Source organism: Notolepis coatsorum (assembly GCF_963971535.1).
Source record: "Notolepis coatsorum genome assembly, chromosome: 14".
Classification (NCBI taxonomy): Eukaryota; Metazoa; Chordata; class Actinopteri; order Aulopiformes; family Paralepididae; genus Notolepis; species Notolepis coatsorum.
The window spans coordinates 105,890,151-105,906,080 of record NC_140178.1 but is presented as its reverse complement, the minus strand read 5'-3'; the positions used below and the strand labels follow the sequence as shown (position 1 = coordinate 105,906,080).

The following is a 15,930-nucleotide window of genomic DNA, read 5'->3' as shown; positions in this document are numbered from 1 at the left end:
AACAACAACAATCTGGTGACTGTGGATGACGGAGGTCAAGGTTCACTAGGAAGACAACGTTTTTAGAATCAGAATCAGAAAGGTCTTTATTGCCAAGTAGTTTGCACATACGAGGAATTTGATTTGGCCATTTGTGAGAAGGGGATTTGGCGGAGCCCAATAGCAAACACAGGAGGAGAGAGAATGGAGCGTTTTAGGGTATTTTAATGTAGTTCTCCCCAAGCAGACAGTTTGACAGATGGAATGTGAGACAGACAGGTATAGAAATGTTCTTGGGGTTAGTACAGGTGCACTCCTTGTGCAGTACAGGAGAATGTTCTTGGGGTTAGGACAGGTGCACTCCTTGTGCAGTACAGGAGAATGTTCTTGGGGTTAGGACAGGTGCACTCCTTGTGCAGTACAGGAGAATGTTCTTGGGGTTAGGACAGGTGCACTCCTTGTGCAGTACGGGAGAATGTAGACACAGGGCTGTGTCGGGGGGTGAGAGCAGGAGCACTCCTTGTGCAGTATCAGCACGGGTGTCCGGGTAGGAGGGACACTGGAGCGGAGGTCCTGGGCACACGGAGAACAAAGGTTAGGTCAGGGAATATCAATGAGTACAGGTAGCAAGGCTTAGGTTCAGTCTTCTTACTTGGAATGTAGTTTAACACTCCCATGACGAGGGAACAGGATCCGCCAGCTGAAGTACCCTCTGGCCACACCTGGACAAGAGGCAGGGGAACTATGTGAGAATGCTGTTCATCGACTACAGCTCAGCATTCAATACCATAGTCCCCTCCAAACTCATAGCCAAGCTCAGGGACCTGGGCTTGAACTATGACCTCTGCCAGTGGGTCTTGGACTTCCTGATGGGCAGACCCCAGGTGGTGAGAGCAGGCAACTGCACCTCCTCATCCATCACTCTCAACATAGGGGCCCCCCAGGGCTGTGTTCTGAGTCCCCTCCTCTACTCCCTGTACACACATGACTGTGTGGCACAGCGGTACAACAACACAATCATCAAATTTGCTGACGACACAGTAGTGGTGGGCCTGATCTCTGCAAACGACGAGAGGGCCTACCTGAAGGAGGTCAAGGTTCTAGCGGGATGGTGTCAAGAGAACAGCCTCTCCCTGAACGTCAGCAAAACAAAGGAGATGATTGTGGACTTTAGGAGGTCGGGGGTCAGGGACTACAGCCCCCTCAGCATCGACGGGGCACCGGTTGAGAGAGTGAACAGTTTTAAGTACCTCGGAGCCCACATATCCGAGGACTTGACATGGACCACACACATTGACAGTGTTGTGAAGAAGGCGCCTAAGGAAGTTCCAAGTCAGTCAGAAGATCCTTAAGAACTTCTACTCATGCACAATAGAGAGCATCCTGACTGGCAATATCACCTCCTGGTTTGGGAATAGCACCGCACAAGACCGTAGCAGACTACAGAGAGTGGCCCGTTCAGCCGAACGCACAATTGGAGGGGGGCTTCCCACTCTCCAGGGCATTTACAACAAGCGGTGCATGGGCTAGGCTAAGAGAATTATCAAAGACTCGAGCCACCCAAACAACTGCCTCTTTGAACTGCTGCGGACAGGCAAGCGGTACCGGAGTCTCATGGCCAGTACAGAGAGACTCAGAAGGAGCTTCTATCCCCAGGCCATCAGGATGCTCAACGAACAATAACACTATGCAACAACCATCAAATGCACTCACAGCACACACATCCACACGCACACACTCACTTTAAACATACAACTCACTGCATCACCCACTTTAACCACTTTAGAACACTTTAGAACTTTAAGCACACTTTATATTTATTGGTAAAGAATTTGCACTACAACCCATACCTCATTACACCTTACTGTAAATTGTACCTAAATTGTACCTCATCCCACTTCTGCTTTGCACTGTATAGTATATTGTATGGTAACTCAGTTACTGCTACTCTACATTGAGCATTGTATATATGTATATACTGAAATTTTTTGTCTACATACTTGACTTCTATTTTATACTTGCTATACTTATTTTATACTTATCTATTTTTGCCTAGCACAGTCTCTGGAGCGTAACAGAAAGAAGCATTTTGTATAAAGGTATTCTGTACTTGTACAACTAATAAAGAAACTTGAAACATGGTTGATGAGGGGATGAGTGACAGCTGTGTTGAGTGGAGAGCTGGCAGCGTGCGAGAGTGTGGGAGAGGATGAGGAGTGAAGAAGGTGTGTGGAGGATGTGGAGGGAGGATGAGGAGGAATGAGGAAGGCTCTTGCTGTGATTACAACACTGTTTGGTGCATCAACATTAACAGACAGACAATTAAGGTAGAATTCAAATAAAGGGTAGAATCAAATTAAATGGAATATAAACTAAGTTCAAATAAAAGTAATAATTTAATAATATAAATATTAAATTAAATATTATAAAATTTAATTAAATAGGCCAGGGCTGTACAATTGTGCACAATGTAGTAGAGTATATACTGCACACTAATTAGAATAAAAATAACAATACAGTGGGATGGAATATTGAACAGGGCTGTGCAATTGAGCAGTATTTCTTTTTTGATCCACTTTTTTCCTCCTATTTTTCTGTATTTTCCTCACATCCCAATTTAGTCGTTATGCCAATTCCCCCCTCCCCTTCCTGGTCGTTGCGCACATGTGCCCCCCCACTGGTCGGTCTAGGGAGCCCTGAAGTCTATCACATGCTTCCTCCGATACATAGGAGACAGCCAGCAGCCTGTTTTCACCTGGCAGCGAGGACTCTCATTGGTGAAGTGTAACGCGTGGGAGGTCACACTACAGTACCTTCACCAGTTCCCTCCCTCGCTGTGCAGGCGCCCTGACCGACCTGTAGGAGTCGCTGTTTACAACGACCAGAATACCACCCACCGGCTTCCCTCCCGCTGACACTGCCAATTGTGTTAGTATGATGACCGGCCAAGCCGGAGGTAGTCCGGTAGAGAGAGAGAGAGAGGAAGAACGGGAGACAGAGCGGGGGGAAGACATTCGGCAAGGGACACCGGGTCCGGGAATCGGCCGCTTCGCGACACAGCGCGTTACATGGTTTGCCACTTGGGCGGCCCAAGTATGAATAGTTTTGAGTGTATATATAAATATATAGTCCAGGAAGGGTGTGTTGATGTAACACAGTGGGGGGTGTCAGTGGGGGTCCCGAGCCTTGTTGATGAGTCTCACTGCAGAGGGGAAGAAACTGTTCTTGTTGATGAGGCTCACTGCAGAGTGTCACCCTTAAATACATTTATTCATGTCTATCATTCTCATGTCTCATGTATGGAAATCTTAAGCCTCTGTTCTGTGGCAACTCTCAACAGCTATTCCTGACCGGAAGGCCAGGCAGCTGTTGGTAAGAATCACAGGTAGAGACGGCAGAGACGGCAGGTTTTTGGCTGACTAGAAGAAACTAGTTACAGTATTCACAAATGTATGCTATGTAAGAATCAATCTATTGTTCCATTTATCTATTGTAAGAATGTATAGACAAACATCTACAAATATGTGTACTATTACAAAATGTGCTGTTTACTGTATTAAAACAGGCCACTGCCCATGTGTAGAAATGCACTGATAACCCTCAGTCTGTCCTTCACAACTGAACCACAGGTGACAAGACTGTAACTCTAGATCCTTGCTATTTTAGCCTGTTTTCCTTGTTTGGTCGTATTGCATGCTGAGGCCAGGCCCCAAAGAGTATAAAATGCCATATGTTAGAGAGGTTCTGGACACTCTCTCTGCGAGGCTCTGGCTAAGTACTGACCATGTACTGTACTGTGATGTATATTCTCTGTAATATTGTTTTATTCACTCTGTAATAAATCTCTGAACCTAAAACCCTCTTCTTACCGTCTCTTCAAGGTCAAATTAACTGTGTTGAAGGCAGAGGTTCTGTGTAGGATTGTTAGTCACTGTCTAACTGCATATATAACTGTTTACACTAGTAACTGTCTAACTGCATATATAACTGTTTCCACTAGAGGGCGCTCTAGGCGGAGACACTCAGGAACACCACCAGGTGGCGAGTATAAATAGAGATGTCTCCTCCCACTTCTTTCTCTTCCCCCCAGCCTCTCAGTGAGAGGAGACCTGTAGTGTTACTGCTCTGCCATGTGAATAATAAACCACCCCAATTAAGGCTCAAGATAGAAACCATGCCTCTTGACCACATTATTGTCGCCCTATAGCCGAATTCTGTTAACAAACTGAACCCGACAAGAGGAAGCTGTTCTCGTTGATGAGGCTCACTGCAGAGGGGTAGAAGCTGTGTTAACCAGCTAGCCACACACACACACGCACGCACACACACACACGCACACACACACACGCACACACACACGCACACACACACACACACACACACACACACACACACACACACACACACACACACACACACACACACACACACACACACACACACACACACACACACACACACACACACACACACACACACACACACACACACACACACACACACACACACACACACATTTACATTTACATTTAGTCATTTAGCTGACGCTTTTATCCAAAGCGACTTACAAGTTCTGTACGACAAGCCATCAGGAAGGGCACAACTCTATCAGCTGAGTAACAATGTTCATCAAAGTGTTGAGTGCTACAGTGTAGGTTAGTTTATTAGGACAAGTGCATGACAGTATGGTTAGTTAGGGTTAGATATTTTTTTTTCTTTTCTTTTTTTAATTCAGATAATGGTTGAAGAAGTGCGTCTTTAGTCGACGGCGAAAGATTGGACGTGTTTCGGCTGTCCTAACTGGGGTGGGTAGTTCATTCCACCATTGTGGGGCAAGGACTGAGAATAGGCGACTTCTCTTTGATGACCCTCCCGGAGCTTGGATAGGAGTAGGTCTGAGGCGGCCAGAAGATGCAGAGCGTAGGGGTCTTGAGGGTGTGTAGTTAGAGACCATTGACCGGAGGTAGGCGGGAGCAGTTCCCTTTGCCGCACGGTATGCTAGGTCGAGGGCCTTGAAGCGGATTCGTGCAGCAATGGGGAGCCAGTGCAGGTCCCTAAGAAGTGGGGTGACATGGGCCGACTTCGGTAGGTTTGAGATCAGGCGGGCCGCTGCGTTCTGAATGAGTTGAAGAGGCTTAGTGGCAGTGGCCGGGAGGCCAGCGAGCAGTGCGTTGCAGTAGTCGAGGCGGGAGATGACTGTTGATTGGACAAGGAGTTGGGTGGCTTCTTTTGTCAGGAAGGGGCGGATCCTTCTGACGTTGCTCAGGAGGAATCGGCAGGTTCTGGTTGTCGCTGCGATGTGAGCAGAGAAGTTCAACTGGTCGTCGAGGACAACACCAAGGTTCTTGGCGGTCGGGGACGCGGTCACAGCTGCATTCTCGACTGTGATGGAAAGGTCGGTCAGGGGGGAGGATTTGGCCGGCAGGTGGAGCAATTCTGTTTTGCTTAGGTTCAGTTTGAGGTGGTTGGTCGTCATCCAGGCGGAGATGTCGGACAGACAGGCCGAGATCCGCTCAGAGACGTGGATATCTGAGGGAGGGAAGGAGAGGAAGAGTTGAGTATCGTCGGCATAACAGTGGTAGGAGAAGCCATGAGACGTGATAATGTTACCCAGTGATTTAGTGTAGAGGGAGAAGAGAAGGGGTCCTAAAACCGAGCCCTGGGGGACACCCGTCCGCAGGGGGCGGGTGGCCGACAGGGTCCCTCTCCATGACACTTGGTAGGAGCGGTCATTGAGGTATGATGACAACCATGTCAGCGCAGAGCCAGCCACTCCCATTCCTGCGAGGGCCGCGAGGAGGATCTGGTGGTTGACTGTGTCGAAGGCTGCAGATAGATCTAGGAGAATCAGGACAGAGGAGAGGCCTTTCGCTTTTGCTAAGTGAAGTGCCTCTGTGACCGCAATGAGGGCTGTCTCTGTGGAGTGACCAGTCCTGAAGCCTGACTGATTAGGGTCTAGGAGGTCATTCTGTAAGAGATAAGCAGTAAGTTGGTTGGATACAGCACGTTCAAGTGTTTTAGAAAGGAAGGAGAGAAGAGAGACAGGACGGTAGTTGCCTATGACGGTAGGGTTCAGGGATGGCTACATATGGCACACGCTGATATCTCTGTGAAAACAGCTCTGATTATCCTAAGACTGGTAAAATAGATTCCTTACCTCAGATCAGATGTTCTCCAAAAAGATTATTCCAATTCCTGATCGCCATTCCAAATATTGCAAAGTGTTAATAATGTAAATATTCAACAACGCTTTTCTTACACCTTATGTGTCCCTTATTCCATCATATATGGTTTTATTTGAATAATAATGAAACAATAATTGTGGAGTAGAACATTTGTTTATTATTCAGAACAATCACATATGCACTATAGGGTGTAAGGATGCATCGATTAATCGAAATGCATCGATTCTACAGTAATGTGACGATTCAACTGCAACGATTTGAAAATGTTAGAATCTATTATAATCTAAATTAATCGGAAAAAAAAATAATAATTGTGTATTGTTTTTATTGACCTATAGTCCATTCATGCTGAGTGAATCAGTTCCCCCAGCCACATTTGTGTATTCAAATTTTTTGGGGGAATTAACTGATAGAAAATTAATCGAATCGAATCGAATCGTGGTCAAATGAAGAGATTTCATGATGCATTGAATCGTTGCCTGAAGAATCGTTATCGAATTTAATCGTTGTGAGGTCGCACCGTTACACCCCTAGTATGCACCCAATTTACCCAAAAGGAGGAATGCGTTCTTTCCTCTGTCAGCTCATCTCAAGCTGCGTATAATTACCTCTGTAATCAAGAACGTTGATCTAGCTGCCTCAAGCCTGGTGTTGGTGTTTGGTCACGCACCAAGCGGGCAGAGGATCACATTATATTTCAGACCACTAAACTCCTCTGGCTTGAACTCACACTTATTGCAACAAGGACCCTTTAATCAGCTGTTCCTTTAATTCAATATTTACTACAAAGTCATTGGGGATTTCCGATACTACAGACATCCTACAGACAAGCCCGATTTTTAAGGGCCCTTTTCGGGTGGGGGGGCCCCCTTTTTATGCTTTTTGGGGGGTTTTGGTGATCAAATATTGAATATTGAACTATAATAATCAGTGCAGGAGCTCACTTATCCTTGATAGATACTTTTATCACTGACTTAAAAGGCCCTTACATCTCCATAAATGTTCAGGGGGGAGGGAATAAGTGCTTACCCTACAGACCCCAAGAAGTGCTGTATATTCTGTATTGTTTAATATAAATGCATTTTTTATTCCAATCCCGATTTGTATTTGAGATTCCCAAATCCCATGGGACTTGACTTCTTCGTGTCCCTCAATGAGTGTAATACCAGCATTCAACTGTATGCGCCACAGCGGTTTCTATCATCATCATCATCATCACCACCCACGCTATGCATAAAATATAGGTCCGCGGAGAGGCACGCTGAGGAGGCCGTGCAAACTGCAATGGAATATGGGGCATCTCTCTCTCTTTACCTAATATTTTTATTCTATCCTGACATTTTTCAGTTGGAAGGGCAGTCTATTATGTGTAACGACAAAAAAAATAAAACATATTTTTTTTCTTCTTTTTTTTCAAAAGGGGCACTTTTTTTATGATGCTCAAAAAGGCAGGTGCTCAAGCACCCCTTGGGCTCTATATGTGTGCACATGCCTGGACAAACTTACCTGTAGTGATCAGACATTCCTAGTATTTCTCGAATTCTGCTGCTTGTTAACACGTGATGATGACCGGGAGAATGTGACCCTCTCTGCGCCGCCCCTTTGCCTCAAATAGATCAGCTCTATCTTTAATCTTTCAAAGTGTTCAGTTGCTATCGCATGCACTTACTCACACATGTGATTGCATGCTTTACCAACTGTTCACCTGTTTTATAGCAACACTACTATCACCGACATCTGAGAAGGGAGATCCCCCCTTGAATGGCCCTTCTAAGGTTTCTCTCCTTCACATTGCCTGTGGTGCATTTTTTTCCTATTGCTAGGTTTTAGTGAGTTTTTCCTTACCTTCGCGCCGCACATCATCTGTTCGCCATCAAAAACTACCTGTAGGATTGCCATCAAAAAACAACCTGTAGGACTGTCCCGTCTCTTAGTTTGGGACCCACAGAATTATTAGTAATCATAATTTTAAAGTTGTGCTTCAAAAGAGATAAAGAAAAAGGCTGGCATTTTCTCAGCTGTTCCATGACCCCGCCTCTCCTCTCCTCTCCTACATACGTTACATGAAGAGCAGCCTTCAATTATGCCAAGGAATATATTATATATATTTATAGATATCATTTATGTGTTCAAAAGTTGTCATGAGTTGTCATGGGTTGTCCTGGGACAAATTGCAAATGCAGTTAATGGAGATACTGACACACATTCCAATGCTTTTGTTCTCCAGACACACACCATTCCAAATTGTATTACAATATTTCCACTACTCCAAATCAAGAAAAAACGAATGAATACAAGTATATTTTGACGGCAGACATGGTGGACATGTGGTTTAACGTGCAGACATGGAAAACAATGTAGTTGTGTTTAACTAATAAAGAAAACAGGCAAAAAACTGATGGAATGAAAACTGTAACACTGTTATGTAATACTGTAAATATCTTTTTCAGTTTCTGATTGTTCAATGTCCCCCAGATAAAGGGGGGGGGGGGGGGGGGGTTCAACTTTAGACAGTTGATAAAACTTTGTTTATTTCTAAATGTTATTAAAGAGAGAGAGAGCACAAGTACAGATGATAGCCACTGCCATGTAACATTATGTCTCATAAGGTGTTGCAGCTATTTCTGGGGGGTTGATATAATTTGTTACACATATTTGGTGCAAAATATTAAATATAACAAAATATAACATGGTCAAAAATACCTCCAATAAAAGCGGGCATAGAAGAAAAAAAAATAGAAAAAATACTGAGGACATGATCTCAGTGTCCTCAATCGTAGCTACTGTACCATGGGAAATGGGCATCTGTTTGCAAAATACAGATGACGTTGATTAAAAAAGACCAGACTATACATGAACTGTAGATTATCTACAAATTGGAATGACCTCATTCCTGGTTTGGAGCTCTGGACCTTATCATACTCCCTCTGGTGATTGGCTTAAAGTTTAAATGTAATTAATAAAATCTGCGTTTAGTTTCTTTGCCCCAGAAACATGTTTTGCAATGCACTTTAAAACTCCATTAATTAGTATTGGTCAGTTTATTACTTAATATGTTACTTACTTACTTATAATGTTAATAGCAAACCACTTCCCCACAGTCAGCAGTTGTTTTTAATCATTTCAATTATTTTTCTTTTTCTTTATTATGTTTTGTATTTCTCTAATTAATTGTAAGTGAGAGCGTGTTATCAATGATCCTTCGAGACTAAATAAAGATTGAATGAATGAAAATATAATTTTTTAAATAAATTTTCTTCAACATTTTTAACAAATTTACAATTGACCTTCTTCATAAAGCTGTACAATGCAAACAATGCAAACATTTCCCACATCATAGCTCAGAATAATACACATTTTGTTCAACATTTAAAATAGATTTACATTTACATATATACAAAGAGCTTTATCAATGCATTTGTAAATCAAATACATCTCTTTATTTTTTATTATTATTATTTTTTATTGAGTTATGTTTTCATTGCTAATGCATACAGTAAAATATATACTAAACATGAATCATGTTTCATTCTATTTATTCACTTACTTCAATCAGATCTTGATCAGGGACAACTCATTGATGTACGTACACAATACACATATGAAATTACATGAAATGAAAGAAGAACATTGAACATTCATGGACTGAATAAAATGAACAGATGACTGGTGTACAGTTGTATATAATGTGACCAACATGATGTAAAACTTTTTAACTTAATAAGCGTGTACAATAAACAGACATTCTGATACAGTAATGCATTGGTAAGATTACAGTACGACATGACCTAATTATTTGTGACTCGCATGGAACGTTAAAATCCCATCCCACATGCAAGGTGTACAATGTCCCACAAACAGCAGATAAGATGCCCTGACGTCTGTATAAAAGACCCTCAGAGGGCCTGACTGAACCAAACAGAAAACATGGCCTTCCTGTGGATTCTCTCCTGCTTCGCCTTTGTTAGTGCTGCCTACGGTAAGTTATGGCACTGATACTGGTAGGGTTGGTTTCCTGAACAGGAAAGGGAACCATTTAGTTATCTGCATTGCAATGGTTTTTAGTACAAGGCTTGATCCATAACAGAAAACTCCTCTTCCATGATTTTCAATGCTTTTCAATGTGTGTCTGTTCACTGTCCTCTGACAATCATATAATGCTTGCTTATATAGATATGCTAATGAGTGTACAATAAATATATTTTTGTATCAACCATCAGGCTGTGGCGCACCAGCCACCCAGCCCATCACTGACTATTCCCGTATCATCAACGGTCAGGAGGCTAAGCCCCATTCATGGCCCTGGCAGGTGTCCATCGAGGTACGGTAACGGTAGAACAATGCCTCAATCCTTGTTTATCTGTAAACACATCATCTGAACAGGTATACCTGTATCTCACTTGGCCAGTGAACAGATGAATATGTACAATATTTTTTCCTGAATCTTTTAAACTTTTTATAGAAAAAGTTACTAGTTATTATTTTCTAAATAAAGATCTGGTCTCATTCTCAGGATGGTTATTACTCTGCAGTACACTACTGCGGAGGCTCTCTGGTCAATGAGAACTGGGTTGTGACTGCTGCCCACTGCAATGTCAGGTATATGCCAGTTATATTTTTAGTAATCTCATACTAAAACCATTACTTGCTGGACTGTATACCATCAAAACACAGTTCCTGAAGTCTGGAGAAAAGGGTAGAAGCCTTATCTATGCCTCCCTTGATGTAAATGAATAAATGTATTTAATTGTTTTAAGATACCAAGTATTAAGTCAGTCATGTAACAATTCTACCCTGACAGGGACTACCACCGTGTGATCCTGGGAGAGCACAACCGCGCCTCCAGCGCTGAGAACATCCAGAACATTAGGATTGCCAAGGTATACACATTCAACACATTATATAAATGAAAGGTGAACATCAAGTATTATATTTTGCATCAACAATGTGCACACTAATGTGTCCCACCCAAATCCCAAAGAAAAGGTGGCCATAGAGTTTTTGGTTGAAAATATTACAATAATCAGACATTATAAAAATACTTCATACTAATACTAATTACAATACTAATTCATACTCAATCTAGCCAAATATTACTTTATACCCATTGAACTAATAAATGACTGTATTTGCAAGCCTATCCGTAATATTGACTTCTTCCTACAGTTGATCAAGCATCCCGGATATGATAGATCCACCTTCAACAATGACATCCAGCTCATCAAGCTGGCCAGCCCTGCCCAGATGGGCGAGCATGTGGCCCCTGTGTGTGTCGCTGAGACTGGTGACAACTATCCTGGTGGCATGAAGTGTGTGACCTCTGGCTGGGGTGTGACCTACTCTGATGGTGAGCCAACTGTGGTTTGAACAAAAAAGTTGTATTAGTGTCCTTTTTATCATGCTGGCTCCAAAAGAAACAATAGTTTCCACTATGGGTAATCTATTTGTTTTTCTTACCAGCTGGCTTTATTTTTGACTATAGCTCTGAATACCTTGGTGCAAAGTATTTGTTTTTTCCATAGATCGCGAGATAAGACGCGTTATATGCAATAAGCCCAAATAGTTCTGGTTGATCCCCTGAAACCCCAAATACTCCTGAATCAAAGGTATATGCCATGTACATAATGTGTCTTCACAAAATCATCATGGGGGGGGGGGGGGGGGGGGGGGGCGTTAGGGGGTAGCTAGGGGGCTATAGCAGTTTTTTCCCCAGTGGCTATATTATAACTGTTTATCAAGCTGGCTCCAAAAGAAACAAGAGTTTCCACTTTGACTTATCTATTTGTTTTTCTTACTGGCTGGCTTTATTTTTGAGCTATTAAATATTTAAAAAAAATTAGCTCTAAATACCTTGGTGCAAAGTATTTGTTTGACTATATAGCATTTTATGAGCACCATTCCATTTACATGCAAGTAATGTTGGCAGTGCACATTGGTGTTTGAGGAGACAAGTTACATTGTAAAATGCTTTTTCCCCCTAGTACTAGGAAAACACTATATAATGCCATTATTCATTCATGTGAAACATTTATATTTTTACATTTGAAATGAACTTTGAAGCTTCTATTTTTCAGCTCAAACTACCAGTGCCCTGCTCAGGCAGGCTACTCTTCCTCTGCTGACCAACGATGAGTGCAAGCGTTTCTATAACAACAACAAGATCACTAGCCTGATGATCTGCGCTGGTGCCTCCGGTGCCTCTTCCTGCATGGTGAGCTTGAAATCACACAAGAGACACAATCCCAAAGGAAACTCTGTTTTTTCCCCCCTCCACTTTCAGTTCAAATATGGTACATTATCAGATTTGATTATTACAGTATCCCACCAAGAAGCAACAGCTAGCCATGCTTACAACAGACTGTGACAGAGGAGTTTTGTCAGACTAATACAGACTAACATATTATAGGGATAACTATATTACTATTACTATAGGGATAATTAACAGGTATGCTGGTACTGTAGTGAAATTAATGTTCCTTTCTTTGTGATTCAGGGTGACTCTGGTGGTCCCCTGGTCTGCGAGAAGTCTGGTGCCTGGACCCTGGTTGGTATTGTGTCCTGGGGAAGTACAACCTGTGCTACTTCCATGCCTGGTGTGTACGCTCGTGTCACCGAGCTCCGTGCCTGGATGGACCAGACCATGGCTGGCAACTAAAACAACCACCATGACCGTTTTTGGTTATACCTTTATAATCAATAAAGAAAATATATTCTCAGCTACACATGGCTAGTGGTTTATTCATTTATATAATCAACAGTTTATATAAAGTCAACCGTTTTACTCAGTTTTATGACTTTGTTTACATTTGGAGAGCCTGCAATTTAGTTTACAAAACATATTTACTATACTTACTTACTAGTTACTAGCTATTCATATACTTATGGATTATTCTATTTTATGTCACCATAAATCAAAACAAAATAAATTTAAGACTTCTTTGAATAATAAATATTTGTGGACACAAAGAAACTGCGGCACATTTCCTTTTAGGGCTGATTTGGGGGGGGGGGTTAGGGTTATTTTCAAAAAGCCTAGAGAAAGCTTGTCTTAAATCATCATCATGAATTTTGCATGTGAAATAAATTATATTTATCGTGTTAGTGTGTGTGTGCCTTTGGAGACCTATTTCAGAACCAACCCGAGATGCACAGCATGCTTCCTGCCTCTCCTCTCCTACGTTAACCCTCCAGTCACCCTTGTCGCAATTCTCGTCAAATAGCCTTTGTAACCCTAACCCTAACGTGTGTTTGTTGATAGCGTCGTTGGCTATATTTTAGGGTTAGGGTTAGGGGGTTAGGGGGTTAGGGTTTTTATTATTCTTTTTTATTATCTTTTTCCCCCTCCTTTTTCCGATTTTTCTCCCATCCCACTGTTAGTCGTTATGCCAATTCCCAACCCCCTTCCTGGTTGTTGCGCACCCCCCCCCCCCTACTGTTGGTCCGAGAGGCCGGAGACTGTCACATGCTTTCCTCCGACGCATGTGCAGCCAGCCGGCAGCCAGCCTGGCAGCGCAGATTCTCACTGGGAGAGTGTAACGTGTGGAAGGTCGCACTCTATCCAGATCCTACCCTCGCTGTAGGGGTCACTGTCCACAACGCCCAGGACCCACCCACTAACTCAGCCAAACGAGTTAGTATAGCGATCAGCCCGAGCCAAGGCAATGCTGACTCTTGGGGAGTCGAGACCGCAGCCTCTTGCATTGGTGACGAGCACAATCTCCGCTACGCCACCTGACCGCCCCGAGGGTTAGGGTTATGGTTAGGGGGTTAGGGTTAGGGTTAGGGTAAGGGTAACCCTAACCCCCTAACCCTAACCCTAACCCTAATTAAAAAAAAAATGTAATCCTGAAAATGAATAAATATTCTATATGTATGGTGGGGACTGAAGTTAATAATGATATTCATGAAAAAAAATTGGAACAATACATGAAAAGGATATGTTTTACTGAGATCGCAGTTTTCGGCAAATCACCTTTGTGTGATTCTTTTAAAGGTTGACTCGAGGGTTAAGTAAAAGAAATAACCTCCATAAAATATTCTACTGAAAGGAATATGCAACATTATTGGAAATGCGCTTACTGTCTTCTCCAGAGTCAGACAAGAAGATAGATACCAATTCTAATTCTAATTTACATGCTATACTATGTTATTTTATTTCATACTTATCTTGTCTTGCACAGTCTCTGGAGCGTAACAGTAAGAAGCATTTTGTATAAAAGTATTCTGTACTTCTGTATGACAACTATTAAAGAAACTTGAAACTTGAATTTCCTCTCTGTGCGTTCAGCAGAAAGCTATCTGGCTGCAAGCTAGCCTTAGCACAAAAGAAAGGATGCGGATACGGCCCAGCTAAAAAAACACCTCTTTTAAGCTAATGGTCCGTATCCACCTCCATTAATTCATGCTAAGCTAGGCTATCTTGCAGTAAGTGCATTTCCCATAATGTTGGTGTGTTCTTTTAAGTAGAAATAGAGAATTATATGATATTAAATGTGCTTAAGTATCAAAAGTGAAAGTACACATTTTATATAGCGTTTGTGTATTCCAGTCCTTGGAAACATTCAACCCTCGATCCACTGATCTCTCAAGGTTATGTTCAAGTGCTATGTGGTCCAGCTATGCTGGCTCTAATTGCATCCTCTTGAAGTTGTATAGGCTTCAAATGTGAAATTACATTATCTCAATTTATGCCATGTTTTATATACAAAATATTTTTCTTCAGTAACTTGTTCATGTTAAATACTGACAAAATGTCCTTGTACTTTCAAAGATTATGCTTAATATTCCACTTCCAACCTTCCCGTCACAGAGCCATTGCCAGGCCCGGACTGGCCATCGGGACATTCGGGACGAATCCCGATGGGCCGGAAGTAAAGTGCGCTGGTCCAAAAAAATAATTTGGACCAGGACTGGACTGGTCTAGGTGTTAGTTTTACCTTAACACACAATGTGCCGTGCTTGACCTCATTATGAGCGTCAGAAACTAACCTTTAAAAGATGCTCACGTCTCTCCTACAAATTCAAATTGGCCCATGTTCAAGACTGTGCTTCTATGTCTATCATCTAATGAATTCCTCATACATAAGAATGATAATTAGACTAAATGTGAAATTTGTGGGCTGTTTTCCATACATGAGGAAGGACGAGCAGTCAATCTATTTTTGTTTACCTTTACACACAATGTGTCATGCCTGACCAATGAAGATGGACGACTACTAGATTAACCACCAGCGAAGAAGAACTTAAATTGTAGTTATAAAACCACTACATTAAGGCGAGACAGTAGCCCCTAATAGGCAAAAATAATATTTGAATAGATATCCCTATGCAACGTTCCCAGTTTGTTATAAACTAAGAAAAAATATATTGCAAGTTTTCTGAATTTTATGTTTATATATGCAAATGAGGCACTTCCCCATTAAATGGGGTTAGGGTTATTAGGGTTATACATGCACACATTTGCATGTATCGCCAAGACTCGCATCACCAACATGGATAATGCCAAATTCAAAAACTTGGTTTCATCTTGTTGATACATTCAAAACGAAACTTCTTGTGGAGGGGATTGTGGCTATGTCCTCTTATCAGCCCATACATCAGGAAATACTGTCTACTGTCATAAAAATATTAATTTCCGCCTAGTTTTGGTATAAAATGTACTATAAACCCGGCTATGAATGATATATCAATAAACCCCTCCATACCGAGAAGCATAATATGGATGGGAACAAAAGATTATTTTTTTTTTGATTTTTTTTTTACCGAT

At 42.1% G+C, this 15,930-nt stretch overlaps 1 protein-coding gene across 1 annotated transcript; it reads left to right on the top strand.

Annotated features, from left to right (window-relative positions):
- Positions 1 to 10,091: 10,091 nt before the first annotated feature.
- LOC311240688 (chymotrypsin A-like) lies at positions 10,092 to 12,819 on the top strand (the record flags this gene model as incomplete). Its single annotated transcript, XM_084329261.1, has 6 exons — positions 10,092 to 10,143; positions 10,697 to 10,763; positions 10,966 to 11,044; positions 11,331 to 11,511; positions 12,239 to 12,375; positions 12,658 to 12,819. 6 exons carry the CDS (start codon positions 10,092 to 10,094, stop codon positions 12,817 to 12,819), a joined length of 678 nt encoding a protein of 225 aa, XP_084185387.1.
- Positions 12,820 to 15,930: the final 3,111 nt, after the last annotated feature.